The sequence below is a fragment of the Monodelphis domestica genome, chromosome 5, assembly GCF_027887165.1.
Source record: "Monodelphis domestica isolate mMonDom1 chromosome 5, mMonDom1.pri, whole genome shotgun sequence".
Classification (NCBI taxonomy): Eukaryota; Metazoa; Chordata; class Mammalia; order Didelphimorphia; family Didelphidae; genus Monodelphis; species Monodelphis domestica.
In genome coordinates, this window is record NC_077231.1 from 166,079,199 (window position 1) to 166,103,055 (window position 23,857).

General features: G+C 35.3%; 1 protein-coding gene across 3 annotated transcripts in view; it reads right to left on the reverse strand.

The window, feature by feature from the left end:
- FBXL13 (F-box and leucine rich repeat protein 13) overlaps positions 1-23,857 on the reverse strand; it is a 333,413-nt gene that overhangs the window by 114,186 nt on the left and 195,370 nt on the right. For all 3 annotated transcript variants that reach the window (XM_056799508.1, XM_056799506.1, XM_056799507.1), the window contains 4 exons: positions 13,682-13,780; positions 11,497-11,614; positions 11,244-11,406; positions 1,994-2,113 (listed from right to left, as the gene is read on the reverse strand). In XM_056799508.1, coding sequence (XP_056655486.1) covers positions 1,994-2,113; positions 11,244-11,406; positions 11,497-11,614; positions 13,682-13,780 — 500 coding nt within the window. The remainder of the gene's footprint in view (positions 1-1,993; positions 2,114-11,243; positions 11,407-11,496; positions 11,615-13,681; positions 13,781-23,857) is intronic.

The window sequence follows — 23,857 nt, forward strand, 5'->3', positions numbered from 1 at the left end:
TTTTTCATATGAATCCATTCGGTGTGTCATGCAAGTTAATGCAGCCTGCCGGGGTGTCCCCACCCCAAGCGCCACTGGTCCACCATGAGCAGGCAGGCACATGTTCTGTGAGGAGATGAGGGGGCTGGACCCCATTTCCACTGCATATACTCTGCCCATTTCATGTAGACAGCATGGGAGCTCTGGGCAGGGCTAGAAGAAGTCTCATCATTCAAGTGGTACTTCTTATCATTTTACAGATGAGAATATGAAGGTTCAAAGAATGCTGTAATATAGTGACATAACTTGTAAACATCAAAGCTGGGACTAGAACTTTCCAACATCTCTCAAATCCCTCCACATTTGAGGACTTGTGAATTTGAGCACACAAGCTATGAAAAGGACCAGAGAGAGACCAGATGAAACATTTCAGTCTTCAACAAACTACCCTTCAGTGACAACAGCAGATTCATCACTGAGAGGCAGCTGTGGCACAACAGATAGAACACTGGATCTAGAATCAGGAATGCCTGGGTTTAAATTCAGCCCCAGACATTTACTAGTTGTATGTCCCTGGAAAAGTCACTTAACCTCCTGGAGCCTCATTTTTCTCAATTGTAAAATGGAGATAACAATAACACCTCCCTCCCAGGGTTGTTATGAGGATCAAATGAGATAATATTTTAAAATAGCACTTAGCACAGTGCCTGGCCATAGCAGGCTCTATATAATGGCATATTCCCTTCCTTTCAGAGAAAAATTGGTTTTTAGAACATCTTAGTCCAATGTTTCCTTTACCAGATGGGAGAACTGAGGCCCAGAGAAGTTGCGACTTGTCCAAGGTCACAGATGACAGAACTGGACTCCAAATTCAGGACAGGAAACAAAATAGTTTACCATTCATTTTTGTAATATATGTGCTGGCCTGGCCCCTAGGGCCACAATCTTTTGGCAATATGGTTAGGACATTCTGTTGGAAGGGAAAATATATCTTCCCACACATACTGCATGTCTAAACCACGGTCAATTCATTCTAAGTAAATGAATATATTGCTCTTAGCTGGATTTGGCTCTTTGCTTCCACACTTACCAATTAAGTGGCTTTTGGTAGATCATTTTAAACTGTCTCAACTGCAGTTTCCTTGCATTTCTTGCCATCTTTGGTGCATCTCCCTCTCTACTTCTGTTCAAGAAAACCCTTACTAAGCCCAAGTACTAGATACAAGATCCCCAGTTACAGCCTGGGCTTTAAACATCCCTAGGCTGTAAACAAGTTGTCCAGGAAATGGAATTGGGACAATGATATTTGAACAACCTAATTCATTTGGTTTCTGGGAAGAAAATCCTTTGTGAACTGCAGCATAAATGTGAGGTGGTGGTGGTGGTGGTGGAGGTGGTGGTGGTGGAGGTGGTGGTGGTGGTGGTGATCCCACCAAATTTCAAAAACTTGAAGTTCGAGATAAAGCTGACAATGAACATATCCCTAGATTATACAAGTAGCAATGGTTTTAATAATTAGTTCATGTTTTACCAGCTATTAAATTTCTAATCATTGTCATTACCACCACTGAAATTCAAAAAGTCTTCTTGCTGAGCAAAGGGCTTTGATAAAGCAGCCAGAGCAATGCTCTAATCCCATGTCAGCCACACTTGTCTTTTGGTGGATGTGTCGCTTCTATACTTATATGTGGGTGAAAGAAGCAGATTATGCATAGTTCAAATAAAGATAATGCCCTTGAACATATAACAAAGTGGTTCCTGTTTCTAGGCATTCTGATTTTATACTATATTGTTTCATATCAAACTTTTCTTTTTACAGAAAATTGTTAAGAGATTTCCCTGATTCCATATAGATGCACAGCTCAACCCCTGAGACTACTTTATACCTAAATTTCAATGAGATCAGGCTTCTTTGTGGTGTCCATTCATTTTTTCCAAATTATAGAAAATAAGAAGTCATGGTATATTTCATAAGTAATGAAATAATGCAGAACACTATAGTTCTTCACCATACCTTTCTCCCATTGTTGCAAGGGCAAGATCACTTAATTGGCCACAGCTATTTAAATTCAGTTCTCTAAGCTTTAAGCCTGAAATTCCATCAAAGAGGTTCCTTATGCCATTATCACCAATTCTGAAAGGATAAAAAGAATTGATTATATATGCTTTATATAAATTAAAATATTATGTTGTAAATACTTTATTATTAGAGGTAGGACGGTATAATGGAATAAGCACTATTTCTGGAGTCAAAAGACCTGGTGTTTGAATCCCATCTCTGTTGCTTACTATATCTTTATATCTTTGGGCAAGTCAGTTACCTTCCTTGGACTTCAGTTTCTTCACTTATAAAATGAGAGGGTTGTTATAATTAAAATACCTCAAGAGACTGATTTTGGGGTAAGAATATAAGTTTATTAATTATATCAAGTTTTTTGGTTAGGCCAGCATTATAACTGATAAAGTGTTACAGGTCTCTGTGGCTCTCTTGTAGGCAGCTTGATAGATTTTTAGGAGCTCATTACTCAGCCCCTCCTTCAAAAATCCGAAGACATCTTTAATTAGTGACAGCTAATTAAGAAGTGGTCCATCAACCTAGCCACCCGTCCCCATATCTATATCATGGGGAGCACATATACAGGCAAAGAACCCTTGTCTCCTTCAATCATTAAGCAAATTCTATTAAAAATGAAGACATTCCTTGGGATTCTCAAGGATAAAGAAAATACAATAAACAGCAGACTGAATGATACCTCTAATCCAGATCCCAGACACAGGAATACACAATAATTCTATAAAAAATAAATTCTCATAGTGCCATATCATAAACTTTCTAAGACCTCTGTAGTCTATGATTCTACAAAATTTCAAGAATTCATAACTTTGTTGCTGTGGGAACTCCCTCTATTATTATGCATTTCAACCCTTCCATGCTTTACTAGATAGTCTTTGAGTTACTATAACCAAAAAGTATTTGTTAGCAAGTGTCCAAATGTTCTGATGAAAAGCTTTGCTGAGTTTGGCTAAGCTGGTCTTCAGATTAGAAACAAGGTCTATCATTATGCCACATTAAAAAACTTTTAATATTCACTTCATTTTCAATGCATTCATGTGCATTTTCACTGGCTATCCATTGGGATTACAATATTCTCCCTCTTTACCTCTGCTTCCTAATTCCCCTGGCTTCCTTCAAGTTGCAATTAAAATCTCATCTCTTGCAAGAGATCTTTCCCAATCTCCCTTAATGACTTCCCTCCAATATTATTTCCAATTTTACTTTGCATGTGACTTTTAAATACATAGTTGTTTGCATATTGTCTCCCCCACTAGAATGGGAGTTTTTGAAGGCTGGGACTGTTATTGACATTTTTGTCATTTTGCACTTAAAAAATGCTTGCTGGTTAACTGATTGATCCAGCTTGGTAGAACCAGTAAAAGCTTGTACTTCATAAGAGTAACCTTTGAGAATCCTGAGTCATCCCCACACCACAGAAAGGCACTAGATGAGGTCTTTTCTCAACTTTCTAAAAGCAAATTTCATTGAATAATCACTGGGGCTGATGCATTTAAAACAATATTTTTAAAATAATACTAATCCCAGTCCGAACGGCAATCGGTATGAGACTCTATTCTCACTTAGGAATATGAATGCCCTGCATAAGGCTGCTGAAGGAAAAGACTGTGAAGACAATAGTTTCCATCATAGCCTTCCCCTAACTTGCTACATCACTACACTAGAGAACTTGGAGAACTTCCCCTCAAGTGAGACCTGGGACTTTCTCTCTTTGTTGGCTGAGCTGAGTTGAGCTGAGCTTGGTCCCAATGGAAGAGCTTTTTCACTCTATATTGTCTAATGTGTGTTCTCCTATTTGTAATTTCTCTGATTTGTTTTGTTATGATTTGGAAAAATTGGTTTCTTGGTTAAATATTATATGTGTTTATTGTGTAACTGGTTTTGGTGGAAAAGGGGTCAAGACTTGGATATAAAGCTTGGGATCCCCTTCCTCTCCCATAATGAACAGTGATCAACATGTAGCTTGAACTTGTTTTTATCTCCTAGACTAAAAATAATAAAGGGGGTTGAAAGATATAATCCTAGTCTGGTGCCCCAACTACTCCTCTGAGAACAGAATGGCTTCCAGCCCCAACTTCATTGATTCTCTCTTGGAAAAAAAATTAGTCTCAAAGAAAGGTAGGGAGAGAAGAGGCTAGAAATGTCTATTCAGTCTCCCTTCAATTTGCATAATGACATCCCCATGTTATATGGAGGGAGATAAGCCCTTGCTACATATGAGATCTCATCACATAAATATTTCTAAGTTCCCACAATACAAACATGACTATTATTCTTCCTGCTTTCACAAAACTTCCATCTTAAAAGTTAGATTAAATAAGCACACAAAGACATTAAAAAGGACTCTGTCATCAAATACCAGATGAGCCAAAAGTGGACTATATGGTTTCTTTATTTGTCTCATCTATAGTCATTTCCCATCATTACAATCAATTAATAAACTAGCCTTTATGTGCCAGACTCTGTGCACAAAAATGAAAACTAGATCAGGGAAAAGAGATGAGAAACTGATATTTGGTATAACATTTGCAATCTCTACTCTTCTCAATTATACTTCCTGTCATTTATTTCTTCTAAGGTAAAATTATTTCTAGAAAAAAAGGATAAATTCTACAGGTTTCCCAATCTACAAAAATTTAATTTAATAAAACTTTTGTCATAAACATGGGCATCAGAAGAGTCCTGAAGCCCTTGTTCTCATTCTCCAATAAAGCAACTACTCTTTCTTCCCTTTTTAAAAAGGTCTAGGAAATAATTGATCTATAGAGGTGCCTCCTCTCAAGTATAGTGTTTTTGGAGAGGTCTTATTTTTAATGTTTATATAGAAGTATACTAAAATTAACAAGATATCCTTTCATGAAATATACACTCTTTTACACACCCACCTTCATCACTGTTAAAGGATTCCTTACTACTGAGTTTCATTATTATTGGAGCTCAAAAGTGCATTTTCTCATTAAATAATGATTTATAAATTATAAAGAGCTATAATTGAAGCCAAACTATTAGTACCATATTTTAACCAGAGTCTTTTGCTGGCCTGAAACCATAAGTACCATGTCTTTGGGAAAATTCACTGAGTTCCAAATAGCCAATTCACTGATAAAAGTTGGACTATAAGCTGTTTGTGGGTTAGACACTATGCTTATTTCAATCTTCCAATGAAATTTTACATATATTTTTAAATGACAACACCAACTTCAGAGGAGTATCCTAATTATTTTCTCTACTTTTTACCACTTCATCTACTTCCTGTATGTGAACTGCCCTTATTACAATAAAAAAAAATCTTGAGAAGACTCCTTCATTTGTTTATGTAATTGGTTCTACTCACTGCCAAAACATTATTTCTATTGCTGTTACTATTACTGTTGCTTTGCTATTGTTATGGCTATTGCTACTGCTATTGCTTTTTCTATTGCCATCACTACTATTGTTATTTCTATTGCTATTGTTATAGTTATTGCTTTTGTTTTGCTATTGTTGTGGTCATTGCTGTTTCTGATGCTATTATTATTGTCATTATTATAGTTATTGACATTTTTATGTTTATTGCTACTGTTTTTATTATTACTATTGTTGTTATTGCTATTACTGGTGCTACTGATGAGCAAACTGAACACTGAACAGAAGCATAATAAGGTAAAGCAAGAATTCATGTGTTTTCATAAGGTTGGTCGAATACATTCAAACCTGAGAAGATGATAATTGAAATTATTAGGATATCTATGATACTTGAAAAAGGTAAGGTACTTGAAACTGTGCAGATACCTAAAATACTCAAGATATTAAAGAACTTTATCACTATTATAGCAATGAAAAGGAATATCCATAAAAAGAAGGAAGGAAGCTTAATAAATTCAGTTGATATCCAAAAACAAAGAGGGATGGAAAAGAGGAAACATGCAGAGAAGAGAAAAGGAAAGACAGAAGGGGGTAAATGACCTCTCATTAAGAGGTACAAAAATGGCAAATACAGTGGAGAAGATGGAGGGTAGTGGCTACTAGACTTAAACTTTACTCTCATTGGAATTAGCATCCATACTCGATTAACTATTGAAACCTACACCTTACCTTAGTGGGAAGTAGACAAGTAAGGAGAATAATGGAAAGGAGGATGGACAAAAAAGAGGGTGAATAGGGTGGGGAGGATTGGTGGGGAGGATTATCAAAAACAAAACATCTGTTTGAGGAAAAGCTAAAATGAGAGGGAAAGAAGAGTAAACAAGGAAAATAAGATGGAGGGAAACACAATTTGTAATCATAACAATCATGAATGTGAATAGGATGAACTTGCCCATAAAATGGAAAATGATAGCAAAGTGTATTAAAAAACAAAATCTCACAAGATACTATTTACAAAAATCACATTGAAAACTGGTGGACACACACACAGTAAAAGAGGCTGGAATAGAATCTACTAAACCTCAGTAGAAGTAAAAAAAAAAAAAGCAGGTATAGCAATCAGCATCTCATACATCTCATACAAAGTAAAAGTAAAAATTGATATAATAAAAAGAGATAAGGAAAGTATATTATGATAGAAGGCCCCTCAGACAATGAAATATCAATATTAAACATATATACACCAAATGGCATAGCACCAAATTCCTAAAGCAGTTCCATCAGTTACAGGAGGAAATAGAGACTAAAAGGTTACTAGTGAAGGACCTATAATCCCCTCTCAGAAGGAGATAAATCCAACCAAAAAATAAACAAGGAAGAAGGCAAAAATCTTAAATAAAATACTAGCAAGGAGATTACAACATTTCATTCCAAGAATCATAGACCATAGTTGGGTGGGTTTTATGGCAGGAATGCAGGGACAGTTCAGTCTTAAAAAAAACCCATCAGAATAATTGACCATATCCATAACAAAATAAACAGAAACTACATAATTATTTTGATATATGCAAAAAAGCATTTGACAAAAGATGACACCCATTCCTTATAAAAAACATTAGAAAACACTGGAATAAATGGAACCTTATTCAAAATAAGGAATAGCATCTTTCTAAAACTATCAGCAAGCATTATCTGTAATGGACATCAACTAAAACCCTTCCCAATAAGATCAGGGATAAAGTAAGGATACACTTCATCACCACTATTATTTAATATTGTACCAGAAATATTTGCTAGGGTAATAAGAGCAGAAAAAAGAATTAAAGACATTTGAATAGGCAATGAGAAAACAAAGTTATCACTCTTTGCAGATGATATAATAGTATATATAGAGCATCTCTGAGAATCAACCAAAAAACTAAAAGGAATAATTAACAACTTCAACATCATAGGACACACAATAAACCCTGAGCATTCATTAGCATTTCTATTTGCCACCCACAAAATACAAACAGATAGACTTAGAAAAGGAAATTCCATTCAAAATAACTTATAGGGTAAAATACTTGGAGATATACCTACCAAATCAAACCCAACAACTTTATGAACATAATTACAAAACACTCTTGACACAAAGAAAGTCAGACCTAAATACTTGGAAAAAACACTAATTGCCAATATAGTAAAATTGATAATCCTACCTCAATTAATTTACTTATTCAGTGCCATACAATCAATTATTTGATTATAAAAAATTATTTCATAGAACTAGAAAAATTAACAATGAAATTCATCTAGAAGAACAAAAGGTCAAAAATGTCCAGGGAATTAATGGAAAAAAAATATGAAGGATGGAGGCCACACCATTACCAGATCTCAAACTGTACTATAAAGTGGTAATCATCCAAACCATCTGGTACTGGTGGATCAATGGAATTGATTAGGTAATCAACAGGTGGCAGTTAATGTCCACAGCAACTTAGTGTTTGATAAACCTAAGGATCCAAGTTTGGGGAAAAGTTTCTCTTGCTATGTCACTATTTGACAAAATTGCAGGAAAAACTGGAAAGCAAAGACCAGATGTGGAACAGTATCTCATACCATAGAACAGGATAAAGTCAAAATGGATATTTTATCTAGAAAAGAAGGGTAACATTATAAACAAATTAGGGGAACCCACTTATGGATAAGGGAAGAATATATGCCCAAATAATGAATGGAGAGAGCATAATGAAAAATGAAATAGACAATTTTGATTATGTGAAATTTAAAATATTTTCAACAAATAAATTTAAAATGTTTTCAACAAATAAAACCAATGCAACCAGGATTGGGAGGGAAACAATAAACTGAAGGAAATTCTTATAACAAGTATTTCTGACAAAAGCCTAATCTCTCAAATATATGAAAAATGGAGTCAAATTTGTAGGGAAAAAAAAAGCATTCACCAATTGAAACCTGGTGAAAGGGTATCAACAGGCAGTTCTCAACAAAATAAATTAAAATCACCCCTAGTCATATGAAAAAAATGCTCAAACACTATTTATTAGCTACTGTTATTGCTACTGCTGTGGATACTGCTATTGTTATTTCTATTGCTATTGTTTTGGATGTTGCTATTGCCCTTGCTATGGTTATTGCTATTGCTATTGTTATTGCTATTTCTGTTACCATTATTACTGATACTGATGTTGCTGTTGCTGTTACTATTGTTGCTGCTATTATTTTTGTTATTGTTATCTTTTATTGCTATTGCTAAAGTACCTGCTATTGCTCATGATTTTGTTAGTGTTTATGCTTTTGCTCTTCCCATTGTTATGGCTACTGTTACTGCTATTATTTCTAATGCTATTTGTAGAGCTACTGATGAGCAAATTGAACACTGAACAAAAGCATAAAAAGGTAAAGTAGAACCTTAAAGGTTTGATAAGGTGGAGTTGAATATACAAATTAAGGGGACATGGGAAAGTTTACTTATCAGACTTATGGAAAAGATAATAATTTATAACCAAACAAGACATAGAGAACATTACAAAAAATGAAATAGATAATTTTATTACATTAAATTTAAAAGATTTGGACAAATAAAATCAATGCAACCCCAAGATTAGAAGGCACACAACAAACTGTGATAAAATCTTTATAAAAAGTATATCTGACAAATGCCTCATTTCTCAAACACATAGAAAACTGAGTCAAATTTGTAAGAATACAAAGCATACCCCAATTGTCCAATGGTCAAAGAATATGAACAGGCACTTCTCAGATGAAGAAATGAAAACTTTCCCAAGTCTTATGAAAAATTGTTCCAAATCACTCTTAGAGAAATGCAGATTAAAGCAACTCTGAGGTACTACCTCACATCTATCAGGCTGGTTAATATGACCACAATGGAAAATGATAAATACTGGAGAAAATAGGAAAAATTGAAGCACTAATACATTGTTGGTGGAGCTGTAAACTGAAGCAATCATGCTGGAGAGCTATTTGGTGCTATATCCAAAGGGCCATAAAACTGTGCATCCCCTTTGATCCAGAAATACTAGGTCTTGTAAAAAAAATAAAGGTGAATGGTAATTTATAAAAATAAAATATTTAGATGGAAAACTGTTCAATATAAGTTCAAAACTGTTCATATACTTTTGATAGAGATGATCAAAAATATCTTTAGCGATGAAGTGAAGCTCAAATGTGAACTTCCTTTCAGAACCAGGCATAAGGACTCTAAGGAGACTTTTACTATAAAAATAAAATATTTATTGAAATATATAAGGATAAAAAGGGATTTCTAATTCTAAAGTATTCTAAATCCACCCAAATAAACTCCCTGGTTCTATAAGGAACCACTTCTCCTGTGTTTCACAGGCTACACTCCTCCTCCTAGATCTGACTAACACAAATTTATACTATCTAAATAAAAACTACTGCTATTATCCTTATAATTCTTAACTTTGCCTTAAAATTATAAAATAACAAAGGATAGCTGGTTGTCTCAATAAGAATCACTAGGACTTCGAGTCTGCCAAAGACCAGACCTTTCTTTGGTCTTCTCAGAGTTAAATCAATCCATAAAAACCACAATAGAAAGTCACTAGTGTTTCCCAAGTTGGGAAAGGAAAACACTAAGTTCCTTCATATTTTTCCCTTAGACAGAGAGAGAGGCAAAAATGTTACCTCCTCCAGCCTGGAGAGAGAGTCTCTGAGTGTGCGTTTCTGACAACTGCCAGAGAGAGTAACTGACACAGAAAAATGATTATAACTGTCAGCTGTTGAAATCAACACCCTCTCTCAGCTCTGCTTCAAACTCCAATTCTTTCTCAAGCCAGCACTCTACTTTTTATCTCTAAACTAATACAACAATACTTATTTTCTAATATCATCCTTACAGTCTACATCCCAGAGATCAAAGATAGGGTAAAAGGACCTAACGGTACAAAAATATTTATAGTGGTTCTTTTTGTGGTGACAAAGAACAGGAAACTGAAGGGATGTCCATCAATTGGGAAATGGCTGAACCATCTGTGGTATAGTATAGTAATGGAATACTATTGCACTATAAAAAATAATGAACAAGATGATCAGAAAGACTTATATGAACTGATTCAAAGTGAAGTGAGCAAAACCAGGTGAATGTTGTACACAGCAACAGCTATTAAGTATGATGATCAACTCTGAAATAGTTAACTATTATCATCACTACAAGGATCTATGACAGCTATAAGTGGTTCATGGAGAAAAAGGTTATCCACTGCCATAGAAGGAACTCATGGGGTCTGGATGCAGATTGAAGCATACCATTCTTTACTTTATTTCCCCCATGAATTTTTCTCTAGTGTAAGTGATATGTGTCATCTTTTACAATATGATAAAAATGGAAGTCTGTGTTGTATAACACATATACAACCTACATCATATTACTTGCCATCTGGGGAGGAGGAAGAGCAAGAGACATGGAGATAACAAAGATTGTGAAATGTCAGAAAACAATTACTTAAAATTCTATCAACATGTAATTTGGAAAAAAGGAAAATAAAGAGATTCAATAATAAGAAAACAAAAGAATTTAAATAGTAATTACAATTCCTTTCTAATAGGGTTGGGATTTGACTTACAAACAGGATGATTTTCTGATTCTTCTTATAAGTAATCCAAAATGTTTCATTCAACTGTACAGCATGAGAAATCTTATCAATAGGAAAACTTATCAAGATGCTGCATAGCCCAAGACTACTTAGGCTCAACAGACCACGCAAGTGCCATTGTTAAGGTCTTAAGAGATCTAACTACATCATGATATATTAAATACTTTTGATAAAATGGTTGGTTTATTGAAAAATCAGATTACCTTATACAATTGGTTAAATTCAATACACGAAGTTTTCCCAAATTAGCAATTGACTGTAGACAGGTATCGGTAATCCTCTGACAGTCTGTCATGCAAATATGACTGAGATACTCACTACATTTCTCCATAAGTTTGAAAGTTAAATCAGTGATCCGATTATTCCCTGTTAAAATAAAGATCCAAAACACATCACATTTACCACTAATACTTAATGTCAAAAATAATGCTAAAATAGCGTTTAAATGTCACTAACCTTCAATTCGGACTTTGCTAAGTGAGCAGTCAGTAAGGTATTTAAAAGTAGTGTCAGAGAGATGTGGTGAACCAATGAATATTACAGATGTAAGTTGTTTGCACTTATCAACTAAAACCTTTTAAAAAGAGAGAAAAAAATATGATTAAATTAAACCCTAGAGTCTAAAACAAATGAAGAACTTTCATGTATTTAGAGCAGGAAAGGACCTTAGAGAGTACATCAAAGTTTAACCCACTCATTGAAAAGATGAAGAACCTGTAGCCAACAGAGGCAGCGTGACTTGCAAAAGGCAACACAGGTAGTAGCTGGGACAAACCCAAGTCCTCTGGCTCTAGCATTCTTTCCAATGTGGAACAATTCTTATCTTCTGAAAAAAAAAGTGTCTATTGCAGTCTTTAATAATCATTTCTTTATAATATCATTTATAGGAAATTTCATAATTAAAATGAGCTGTTCAAGAAAAATATTTGACTGATGTATTTTTCAAAGAACGCTAGTGAAGTTGGTATAATAATTTAAAATATCTGAATTCCTGAGATGCTACAAGGAGTGGAAACTCAACTTTTAACAGTTTGTTTTGTAAATACAAAATTAATAATTTCATCTTTTTGGTTAATACAGTCTAAATTGAGAAGTTATTTGGCAACTAAAGCAGGAAAATGCTTTCCCTTTCCCATTCCCTTCCTGGCATTATAAATGAACAGAAAAAGGAAAAGGGGGGATAAGTTTGCTATAAAATCCATTATTTCTTTCTGATGTCTTCCTAGCTAAGTTTTTAGTCTAACCTATATTTCACATGGATGTTTAATTAAAGTGTGTGTATTGGTTTAAAATGCAAAATATATGAATTTCCTTTGCAAAACTTAAATATCTAGTTTGATGTCAGATCTATAGCAAAATATAATGATTGAATTGGAGATGGTTCATCCCTAAAAATTAACAGCTTAAATTATTAAATCAAATGTCATTTTTCTACTAATTCCAAAAAAATCACTGTCAGAGATCTATCTATTGCTAAGGAATTGGTTTTAAAGTTTGATAATTTCTAATGAGTTTTCTTGACTATTGATTTAAATCAAACCATCCTACTTCATTCACTAGTTACAGTCAAATATTTTTATCACTTTTTTCTTAACAACATAGATCAAATTTTTTATTAAAGTTTATTTATGTCAAATGACAGAACATCAAATACCATTCTAGTATTATTTTAACACACTTATAGTTGAATGACTGGACAGAAAAAAAACTAAGTCATGTCCTAAGAGAATAAAAAAGTCCTGAGAAAAGGGAACACAGAAAAAGATTGTAATATTCAATGAATACTGTCTGTCACCTAATCTTGAAAACTGATATGTTCCAAACTACTTTTATATGCTAAAATTTTGTGTTTGGATTACACCATGAAACAAAAGTAGTTTGAAAGCAATGGAAAATTTTCACAGGGGATTCAAGGATATAAAGAAATTAGAGTGTGTGTGTGTGTGTGTGTGTGTGTGTGTGTGTAGAGAGAGGGTTGGGAGGAAGAGGGAGAAGAAGAGGGAGGAGATGAAAGAGGGAGAGGGAAACAAGAGAGGGAGAGGAAAAGAGAGATGATAAAGGATATCTAAAGGATAGCACAGTGCCTGGCACACAGGAGGGGCTTAATAAATGCTCACTGACTTGACTTTCTTGTGTTCATCAACTCAAAGTAATTTGAAGGAAATATTTTCAAAAATTTCAAAATAATCATTTTTTTTCTTAATAGTACATTTTTTATGAAAGGGAGAGGGCATCATCTATTTTCTTAAACTTTGAATTATTTCCTTATAATATGGGCTTTAAAAACACACATATGCCTTTGCTGTTATATCTGAAATCATTAGAAAAACATACAGACAACTAAATGGCCCAGTGTATAAAATGCTGGAACACTTGAAATATGAAGACATGAATTTGAATCCCATCTCACATGTGATTACCTGTGTGACCCCAGGCAAATCTCCTCTTTGGGCCTCTTTTTTTTTTTTCAAGCATAAAATGGAAATGATAAAAACAACTACTTTCCAGGGTTGTCATGAGTATTAAATAAGACAACACATATGAAGCACTTTGCAAACCTTAAAGCACCACAAAAATGGTAGTTATCCTCATCATGTCTCATTTTCTGAATCTAAAGACACCTTGCTTTTCAGTGACTTACTTTTATACAACTATCTGTCAGAGTTGGCATATCATTGATAACTAAGTGCTTTATTCCAGTGCAGCTGCTTGCAATATCTCTGAAGCCTTGAACTGAAATCTAAATTTTAAAAAAGAGAGAATTTTTATTTTATCGAATGAACACATTAACATGGCATTTAATGAAACTTTAAGATAACAGAAAAAATATAACCTACATAGGCCTAACAAGTAAAGGTTGAACATAAATAAAAAAGTGTTGTACAAAGTGGGAGATAAAGAAAAGGAATAATCACATTTCTTTTTCATTAAAAAATATCACCCTATCCTCAAAAATTCTGATATAATCTGATCTTGATTATCCATATTTAAGGAAATAAGAGAGAGAGAGAGAGAGTTTGAAACTGAATGCCCAATCAATAAAACATATTTTACTTCCTGGTTTTGTCTTTAATATTTCAAATAGAACATTTATGAACAGGTACACTAATACACTGTTGGTGGAACTATGAACTGATCCAACCATTTTGGAGAGAAATTTGGAATTATAGCCAGAGAAATTACAATACTGTGTAGACCCTTGTATTGCTGGGTCTGTTTTCATCGATATTAGGGAAAGAGGAAAAGAATCCATATATTCCAAATTATTTATAGCAGTACTGCAGCGGCAAAGAATTGGCAACTGGGGGATGCTGAACAAATTAAGAGTATATGATCTGGATAGAAAACTATTGTGCCTTAAGAAATGATGAACAAACCGCTTTTTTTAAAAACCTGGACAGAACTATATGAGACAATGAAATGAGTAGAACCAGGAGAACATTATACACAGTCACAGAACTAATACTATAAGAATAAACTGAGAATGTTATCTCCAGAAACTGAACAGAAAGAGAAGACATGAAAAGATTTCATTTCTATGAACCTGTTGGCCTCCATGACGATATGCTATGTGAGGCAGAGAGGCTAGGAGGAATTAGGACACTAGTGGGTGGGATCTATTATGTAGGTATGAAGAAAAGTAAGCTAAACATACAGGATATTTGTGATTTCATTTGTGTAATATATTATTTTTCTTTATATATGGAAATGTTTGTTTTGTTTGTATTTGTAAACAATCGGGAATAATAATTTTAGCATCTTAACATTTACTAAGAACTCTGTAAGGATTTGGTTATTTTACATGTTAGTTTGGCCAATAAAAAAACAAAAGTTAGTTCATATTCTCTGCATTTGCTTTGAATGATAGCAAGGTGTCTGTAGCCAAGTAACATACTAAAATGACAGTGCAACCACCAACAGGATTAAAATCTGCTGAGGCTAATCTACAAAAATATGAGAAGAGACAGAGACAGAGAAAGAATCAGAGAAAGTTGTTGAGAGGGGCAGGTAGGTAGTTCAGTGAATAAAGTGCTAGGCTTGGAGACAGGAAGACTCATCTTCCCTAGTTCAAATCCAGCTGCAGATTCTTAATAGCTGTGAAACCTTGTTACTAAATCTTGTTTGCCTCAGTTTCCTCATCTGTAAAATGAGTTGGAGAAGGAAATGCAAACTATTACAATATTTCTGCCAAGAAAGCCCCAAATGAAGTTACAAAGAGTTGGACATGACTGAACAATAATGATGTGTATATATGTATATATCTACATACTTATATATGCATGTCTACACAATACATATATGCATACATATATACAATGGGTTCCCAACATTTTTAAACTGAACTAAAATTTCTGGAAAGTTATTATATGTCCTTCACGTGTGCATGCATACCCATGTGTTTATATCCACACATATACTTATTCACAAGTGTAGAGTCAAGATTTTGCTAGGTTCTCATGATACTAAAATGTTATCATGTCAAAATGCAGAATAAAAGAACAAAATATTATCAAAAAATAAGTTTGTAAAAAAAATTAAAAAATCATTTTTCTCACTTATTGAACAGATTTGCTAAGCCCCAATGAAACCCCACCATACTTACCTGAAATAAAACCAGAATTTGAAAGTTTTAGGCCCTTTTTTACATGAAAAACAAATCAATGCTTAATTTGTCACAATGAGATTTATGTATCATTCTTCTTCTCAAGAATCAGTTGCTATCTCATTTTGTTAAATATTTCATGTCATCTCCATCCCAAGAATGGTATATTTTAAGTTAGCATCAATTGTCTTTTATTAGGACCTTTGATAAAGGTGTTATTAACTTTGGTTGAGAACTTGTCCATTAGCCTGAAGTTCAAAAAGATGCTCCTAATTACGGAAAGGAGTAAATGGCCTATTAATAGTCGCATAGCTGATAAGTGTCAAAAATGGCATTCAGAGCCAGGTTTCTCTTGAATGCAAATCCAGAAATCTTTCTATTATACTATCTCCATATATAAAGATGATAGGGGTCAAATCAGTGGAGCTTGAGGTGTTGAGCATTCAAACCCCAAACTGGGAAATCATGATCACCCTCCTTCCAGAGATAATTCACTCAGCAAATATAGATAACTGACTTCAGGGATGAGAGAGTTATATTACTTGATTCTCAATTCCTTATTGCTGCAAATTCTGGGATTAGAAGAGGAAAACAGCAGTTTAACAGACCATCCAGGAAAACTCAAGGAGAGCTAATCCTATGTATATTAAGTGACCAGTTAACCTTTCAGAAAAATCCAATAGAATCCCTGGGCTGGGGCTGAGCATCTTAACAGTCAGTGATACAGAGAAATGACATTTATCTGAGAATCTATTTGGAAGTTGTCTCTGTAGTAGAGTGGTTGTCATGTTCACTTCATACATGAAGGGTCCCCAGTTCTTGATCAGACAGAAACATGCCTCTTCTTTGCAGCTAGGTAGAACCATATCTCAGGGCCTGGAGCCAGGAAAATCTTGGTTCAAATCTAATTGTTTGGCCCCAGGAAAGCACTTACTTTCTGTTTGCTTGCGTTAGTTTAATTGTAAAACTGGAGATAACAATAGCACTTGCCTCACACCAAGTTGCTGTGAGGATCAGATGAGATATTTTGAAGAGTACTTAGCACAGTGCTTGGCTCATAGCAGGCAGCATCTAAATGCTTATTCCTTTTCTCTCATTCCTTCCTTCATTTATTGTTCCTCCTCTGCATCTAGATGGCATTTGCCACCAACTTTGGCCGAGTCTTCCTCCAGGATTAGTCCCTAGGTCTTTTCTTCTCCCTCTACCCTCAGTCCCTTGTCAGACTCATCCCCTTGCACTGCTTTCACTATCCCCTCCATGCCGATAACTTTTCCATCTCTCTCTCTCTCCAGCTCTGGATTCTAGATTTGCATTTCCACTTTTCAGGGCATCCTCATGTGGATATCCTACAGGCACTCGATAGTTCTTTCCTACACTTTTCTCATTTCATTACCACTACCCTAATGGTCTCCAATAGTTTTTCAGTTGTCTTCAGCCTCTCCGTGTCTGACTTCTGTGTGATCCCATTTGAGGTTTTCCTGGCAAAGATACTGGAGTGATTTGCTATTTCCTTCTCCAGCTCATTTTACAAATGAGGAACTGAGGCTAACAGGGTTTGAGTGACTTGCCCAGGATCACACAGCTAGTAAGTATATCTGAGGCCAAATTTGAATTCAGGAAGTGGAGTCTGGCCTGACACTTTATCCACTGTGCCACCTGAGTAATACAAATTCTAATATTCACCAGCCTCGACTATTCCAATAGGTTCCTAACAATTCATTCTGCCTCTACCCTCTCCTCGACTATTCCAATAGGTTCCTAACGATTCATTCTGCCTCTACCCTCTCCTCGACTATTCCAATAGGTTCCTAACAATTCATTCTGCCTCTACCCTCTCCTCGACTATTCCAATAGGTTCCTAACGATTCATTCTGCCTCTACCCTCTCCCAATTCCAAATAATCCTTTATACCACTATCAGACTTCATCATGTACCTTCAATAGCTCTATATTCTCTCCAAAATGAAAGTTCATCTTCCTGTGCCTGTATTCAAGAAAAGTCAGATTATGGCTCCCCTCTTCCTTTTCCACCTTATTGCATATTGCTCCATACATTTCACAATATGCTATATTTTCTACCTGTAAGCTAACATAATTTCCTATGTCTTAATGTCCTCTTATCCTTTAGCCATTCAATTTTTACTCAACTTCTAAGGTTTATCTCAACTGACAACTCCTCTACAAAGCCTCTCTTGAGCACCACATTCCCAACATGATCCTCCCTGCCCCAAGATAAATTGTGGTATAGTGAATATTTGACATGGGTCAGGAAGATTTTGGTTCAAATCAGGCCTCAGACACTAATGAGCTTTGTGACCCTGGGGAAGAAAAAAAGGTGAAGGTTTAAGGGAAAGATTAAGCATTTATAAAGTGCCTACTATGTGCCAGGAAATGTGCTAAGACATTTAAACTCTATAGGCCTTCCTGAGTTTTCTCATCTGCCAAAAGAGTGCTTGGGTTCAATGACCTCAAAAGTCTTCTTTCCAGTTCTAAATCTATGAATCTGTGATCCTTTTAGATATTAGTTAGTACATTATTGTGCTCCCTGAATGCCCTAATATTTTTGGTCTTGGTATATAATTGATTATATTAGATTCAGACTAAATAATTGGCAGATGCTTGCAATCCTTATTCCTCTTAAAAATAAAAATGATTTTATTTTCTAAGGCATTAGCAGTAGGTGCAATAATTATAATGAATAATCTCTTTAGTAACTATGTTCCTGTAGTTTCAATTTATAAGACCATGTCTAAGCAATTCCAATAACTGATTTTAAAATGTATTTCAATATTATATTCTTTTTAAAAATCCAATAGTTATATTGTAATCTAAGTTTTTTAAATGTTTCAATAGCTGTTGTCATATTTTTTTGGTAATTTGAACTCTATGATCTCAATGCATTGTAACTTAGTTTTCTCAGTTTCTAAGAGGAAAAAAATTAGTGTGAATCCAAAACTACCAACTGAGGGGTCAAGTGGCTTCATGATACTTTCAGAACAGTCATAAATCCCAGTATTAAAATGTGATTTATGTTCTGAAGGGCACATGGTCTATTTGGAAGATTCCAGGACAAAAACTAAGAGGTCCTACTTTGCTACTAACTTGCTCTGTGAGCTTGGGCAAATTATATCACTATGCCTCAATTTCCTTATGTGCAAAATAAGAATGATGTCCAACAAAATTAAGTTGTACCTTAGTTTATGTATGGAAATATTCTTTAAAAAAAATTTAAATACTGTATTGCACTAGATGGTCTTATCTTTCCAAATTTAGCTAAGCTAGTCCTCATGAAGTGGGTATGTTATGTTGCCAGGGTCACACACACAAAACCTTTCTTTACTAGCATGATAAAACTTGCCAGAAGTTGTGGTCTGATCCAGTAGTCTTTGAGAACCCACAATCACCTCTAGGTCAAGAAGTGACATCAGAATAGCACTTTTATGAAGGCCTCAAAAACTAATACATGCTAAATAAAATCATACAATCAAAAAAAGAGCTCCTTGCTATAAATGCTACATATATCACCCTGTCATGGTTCAGACCAATTGCATGTGCTTAGAGCTCATCTGTAAACTCAATCAACAAGATATCTGTTGGTCATCCTTACTACCATAAAACTAATTATAGTTGATACTTATATTTTCATAACCACCTGATGAAGTAAGCACCACAGCTATTATTATACCCATTTGACAGTTGAGGAAATGAAGGCTTATGGATATTAAGTGACATGACAATGGTCATGCAGCTAATAAGTAACAGAGGCTGAATTCAAACACAGGTCTTTCTAGTTCCAAGTCAAGCACTGTTCCCATACTGTATTATATGGTATCTCTTACCCTCGGTTTGGCATATAAAGGCCTTTATACCTCACCTCAACCTACCTTGTCAGCCTTGCTCTACATTATTCTCTTCACCTCATTCTGCTGGGCAGTTAAGCTGGCCTCACTGCTAATCCTCTATCCCATTAGCTCGCTGCGCCTTGTGCTGGCTGTTCTCCATGCCTGGAATGTATGCGGTCCCCAGCAACACCTCCCAATCCCCATTTCCTTCCAGACTCGGCTCAAGTAACAATTTAATACATAAAGATGCCCCGATCTCCCCTGCGTCAGGAGTCAGTCCCCTCCTTCCAAATACTGACTGTATTTATCTTGTATTTATGCTATGTGCTTACATATGCACACAGTGTTGACGTAGGATGTCTGACCCTTGAGGTGAAGAGCGGGTTCGCTTTTATCACAGAGTCCCTGGCACTTTGCACAGCTCTTGGTTGTTGTTGTTTGTCCAATGATCTCACGGGGCAGTGTCCCGAGTTGAAAGAGAATTGGATTTATGAGGCAGAGTGCCACAAAGTCCTCACTCTCTCTTCCAGAATCACCCAAGTCCAGTGGCAGAAGAGAAGTCAGGATGATCGGCGACAGCCTGGGATGCAGTGTATGACGTTGGCATCTTCAATGTCTGACCACGCTCCAAGAGCTCCATAGCGCCTGCTGTGGTCACCTTCATGGCTACTAGAACAAACTCTTCTCCATCCACCCCTTCTGCTGGGGAAATTTTAACATGCTTTGGGTAGACACCCATCTAACTCACTGATTGGTTTGAGACTTATCAGTTAGCCTCAACCTGGTTTAGCTGGTCTACAAAGATGTTTTTTATTGGGGTGAGGGTGCTGGGCATGCTACAGCTTCTTGGAGCCAAAAGTGACAGCTGGGTGAAAGGTGGACAGTAAAGGTGGATGAGCAGTTCTAAAAAGTACTCGGCAACCCCTCACTCTAGAATGCTAGTCCTCTGAAAATACCCCATATCCCCTAAGTACATAGTAGACACTTAATGTTATTTTTTTGACTTGATTAATATTCAAGAGACATACCCCAAATCAACAATATTTATCTCAAGACTTTTTTTTTAGAACTTAGACTAATTTGGACCTGGTCACTCATAATATCTCTCAACCTAAGAATAAATATGACCTTGTAGGGCAATCTTTCTCTGTCCACTAGAAAGTAGTTAGGAATGTATTCTTTCTAAAGACATTCTCCATGGTAAATTCTAATTGTATCTTCACAACAGCACAACTAGGATCAGATCCTCCAGCTGCATCCCAATTTGCTTCCTTCTGGCCTTTCTAGATAATATCACATCATCACAAGTCCCTGATCAGTTCTGTTGGCCCAGAAAATATGGGAAGGTAGGGGGATATACCCCATCCCAATTTACCTTTGTAGTTTACATAAGGCAAAAAATAGAAACAGGAAAACCAAAGGGTTCCTACAACCTAAGAATACTGTGAATTATCACAAACTTAAATTTATTTCACCTAAAGACCTGGCCCAATACCATAAAAGCATGACAGTATTAATAATTATGGATAGTGTCACTAATATGAGATATATATTTCCATGTCAAGGTATTGTCATGACCATAAGGATAGCTTATTATTCCAGGTAATGTTTCACTTCCATATATCTATCTATATAATCCTTTACTGGAGACCAGTGTTTGGATTATGATAAGCCTATTCCCTCTGCAACTAAACCTTAAAGAGCCAATATGCTAATGTAAGGTAATATATCTAGGTAATTCCCTTGGGTTCATACTGAAGGGATTCCATCCATATGTCCACCAAACAAAGTCATTTTACATAAAGCATTTATATATTCTTAGTGCTTTTCTGACTTCAGTTAATAGTCAGCTGTCTGGTGATTGGAGTGGCCAAACCAACCTTCAAACTAAATAAAACAGGCTCTTTTAAGGTCACCAATGGTTTTATCCGTAAGTCCAAGAGATTTCTTTTCTAGTTCTCATTCTTTCTGACATCTTTGTAAGTCATGGCACTTGACCACCCATTTCTTATAGATATACCATTAAATTTCTCTTCATATTTCTCTGATCATTCCTTTGTCTTTGTTCTCTTTTCTACCAAGTCTTTAGAGTAGGCATTTGCCAAGAGTGTGTCTTCCTCTTCCTGTTCCACTTTCTCTATACTGTCTTCTTTGGATAGCTCATCCATTTTATTTATTCTTAAATTTTTCATGATCACCTCAAGGATAATTATTTCAAATGTCTGTTTCCAGACTTCCTATCTCCTCAGATCTCCAAACTTACATTTCCAAATTCCTGCATTATATAGCCACCTGGAAGTCCTGCCAACTTCTCAAGTTCAACCTGTCCAAAAGTAAGCTCATCTTTTCCCCCAAACTAGTCCCTTCTTCCTAACTTTCCTATTTCTGTTAATGGCATCATATTCTCATTACCTAATTTAGAATTTGAGGTGTTAATATTTGATTCATCCCTTTCCTTCAACCTCAACCAGACCCAGCCTACTCCTCTCCTCTTCATCATCCCCTTCAAATAAATTTGCTCCAGGCAACAGAATTCCTAGCAATGGTTCTTCCAGACCCTATTCACCTTGCACTGGAGATACAGTACTCTTGCCCTCTTGTCTTGTCTCTCACCCTCCAGTAATCCTGAAGGATAAGATTTAGAACACTAAACTGCCTTATTCATATATCTTTTTTCCCTCAGAGATATTATAAACTCTTTAAAAAGGAGGAAACAACAAAAGGTACATATTGTCTGACCATTTGCAAGATTGTGTAATATGAGGTGAGTCCAAAATACTCATTCTGTTGATGACCCTAAGCTCCATTCTTGATCTTTTCTTGTTTTTTTTTTCCAGTTTCTGCTCCTCCTGGCACTTTGTACTCATTTCAGCCTCATCCCTGTCTACCTAATCCTGTGTATAAATCCCCACCACTAATTCCCCCAAATCCCCTTTTTGCTGACCCCATTGGTGTGACAACCCAATCTAACTGGGTGGGACTATGGCTTCATACTTCAAACACAGATTTTTCTCAACTTCTTTTCAGAATCAGATGCCTAGATCCCCTCCCTTGTGTAATGAACAGCTGTTCCTTAAAAACCAGAGGATAGTTCTCTGTTCTTAACCCTTATCTTACTAACATCATTTACCATAACATGGCAGGATTCTTAACAGAAAAAAAATGAGTAATTTGGATTGCTGCATTATAATTCCTTGTGTAAACGTTCCACAACTTTTACAATAATTATTCCCAGTCAATTATGATTACATATTTACAGCTAACCACTCAAATATGACTTTAATTTTTTTAAAAAGCAATAAAAATGTTTAACATTTACAAAATGCTCTATGGTTTATATTTATTATTTCATTCAACCCTTATAATAACTATAAGAGGGATACAATGTAAATGTCATTATTCCTGCCTTACATACAAAACAACTTTGGCTCAGAGATTATATGACTTGACCAGTTGCCAACAAGGGTAGTGCCAGAACTTCAACTCAGGTGTTTTGATTCTAAGTACTTCTTCCATTATACCATTATAGTGATCCTAAAGGAAGATATATTCAGTAGAAATCTATTTTTGAGAATACATCTAAGTAACTATTTTCTCTCTACCATTCTAAGATTTAAAGTCTTCCCCTGACCACTTCCTCTTTTTTTTTTTTTGCAAACTATATCATTGAATTCAAAAATCTCTGCCACAAATGTACCAACATTTTAAAAACTATTACCTCTTATGCAGTCTGAACCATGTAAAAACATGGTTCCAGGACAAGGGAAAAATAATGCCAACAAACTGCATTAGCTGAGTGACTACTTTCCACACAGCCAAAGTCTTTATGCTATTGTCCAATAAGATTAGTGTCCAGAAAAAAATGGACTTTGAGAAACTGCTTTAAAGCTTATTCCTGGCAGTTAAAGTTGTTTCCTTGTACAGTTTATATTATAATAGCCAAAAGATGTTTGGTTGACATTTTCTGCCTATAATATTGCTGCCAAAACCTTGTAGGTCAAAATGAAATGTCCTTAAGCATCTATTACTGGTCTTTTGTCTTCAATGAAATTACAAAGACCCTATGTACAAGATTTCAAAATTCCCCTTAAATATGGCAAAATTAATTAGCTTGATTTTAATTTTATGCACTTTTCTGTGTCAGATACTTAAAAAACTTCAGTGGTCTTTTTTTTATGTATTTGGAGTTGAACCTCATTTGAGCCCCATTCTGGTCATGTATTGAAACAAAATCTTGCTACTGGGCATTGTAATAATGAAGCTTTCAATGATTTGGATGCAAAGAAAACAAAAGGCACAGTGGGTTGGCTGTTGTTGCAAAGGGAAGGAAGCATAATAGATAAGAAAGCAATTGTTTTAACACAATTGATCAG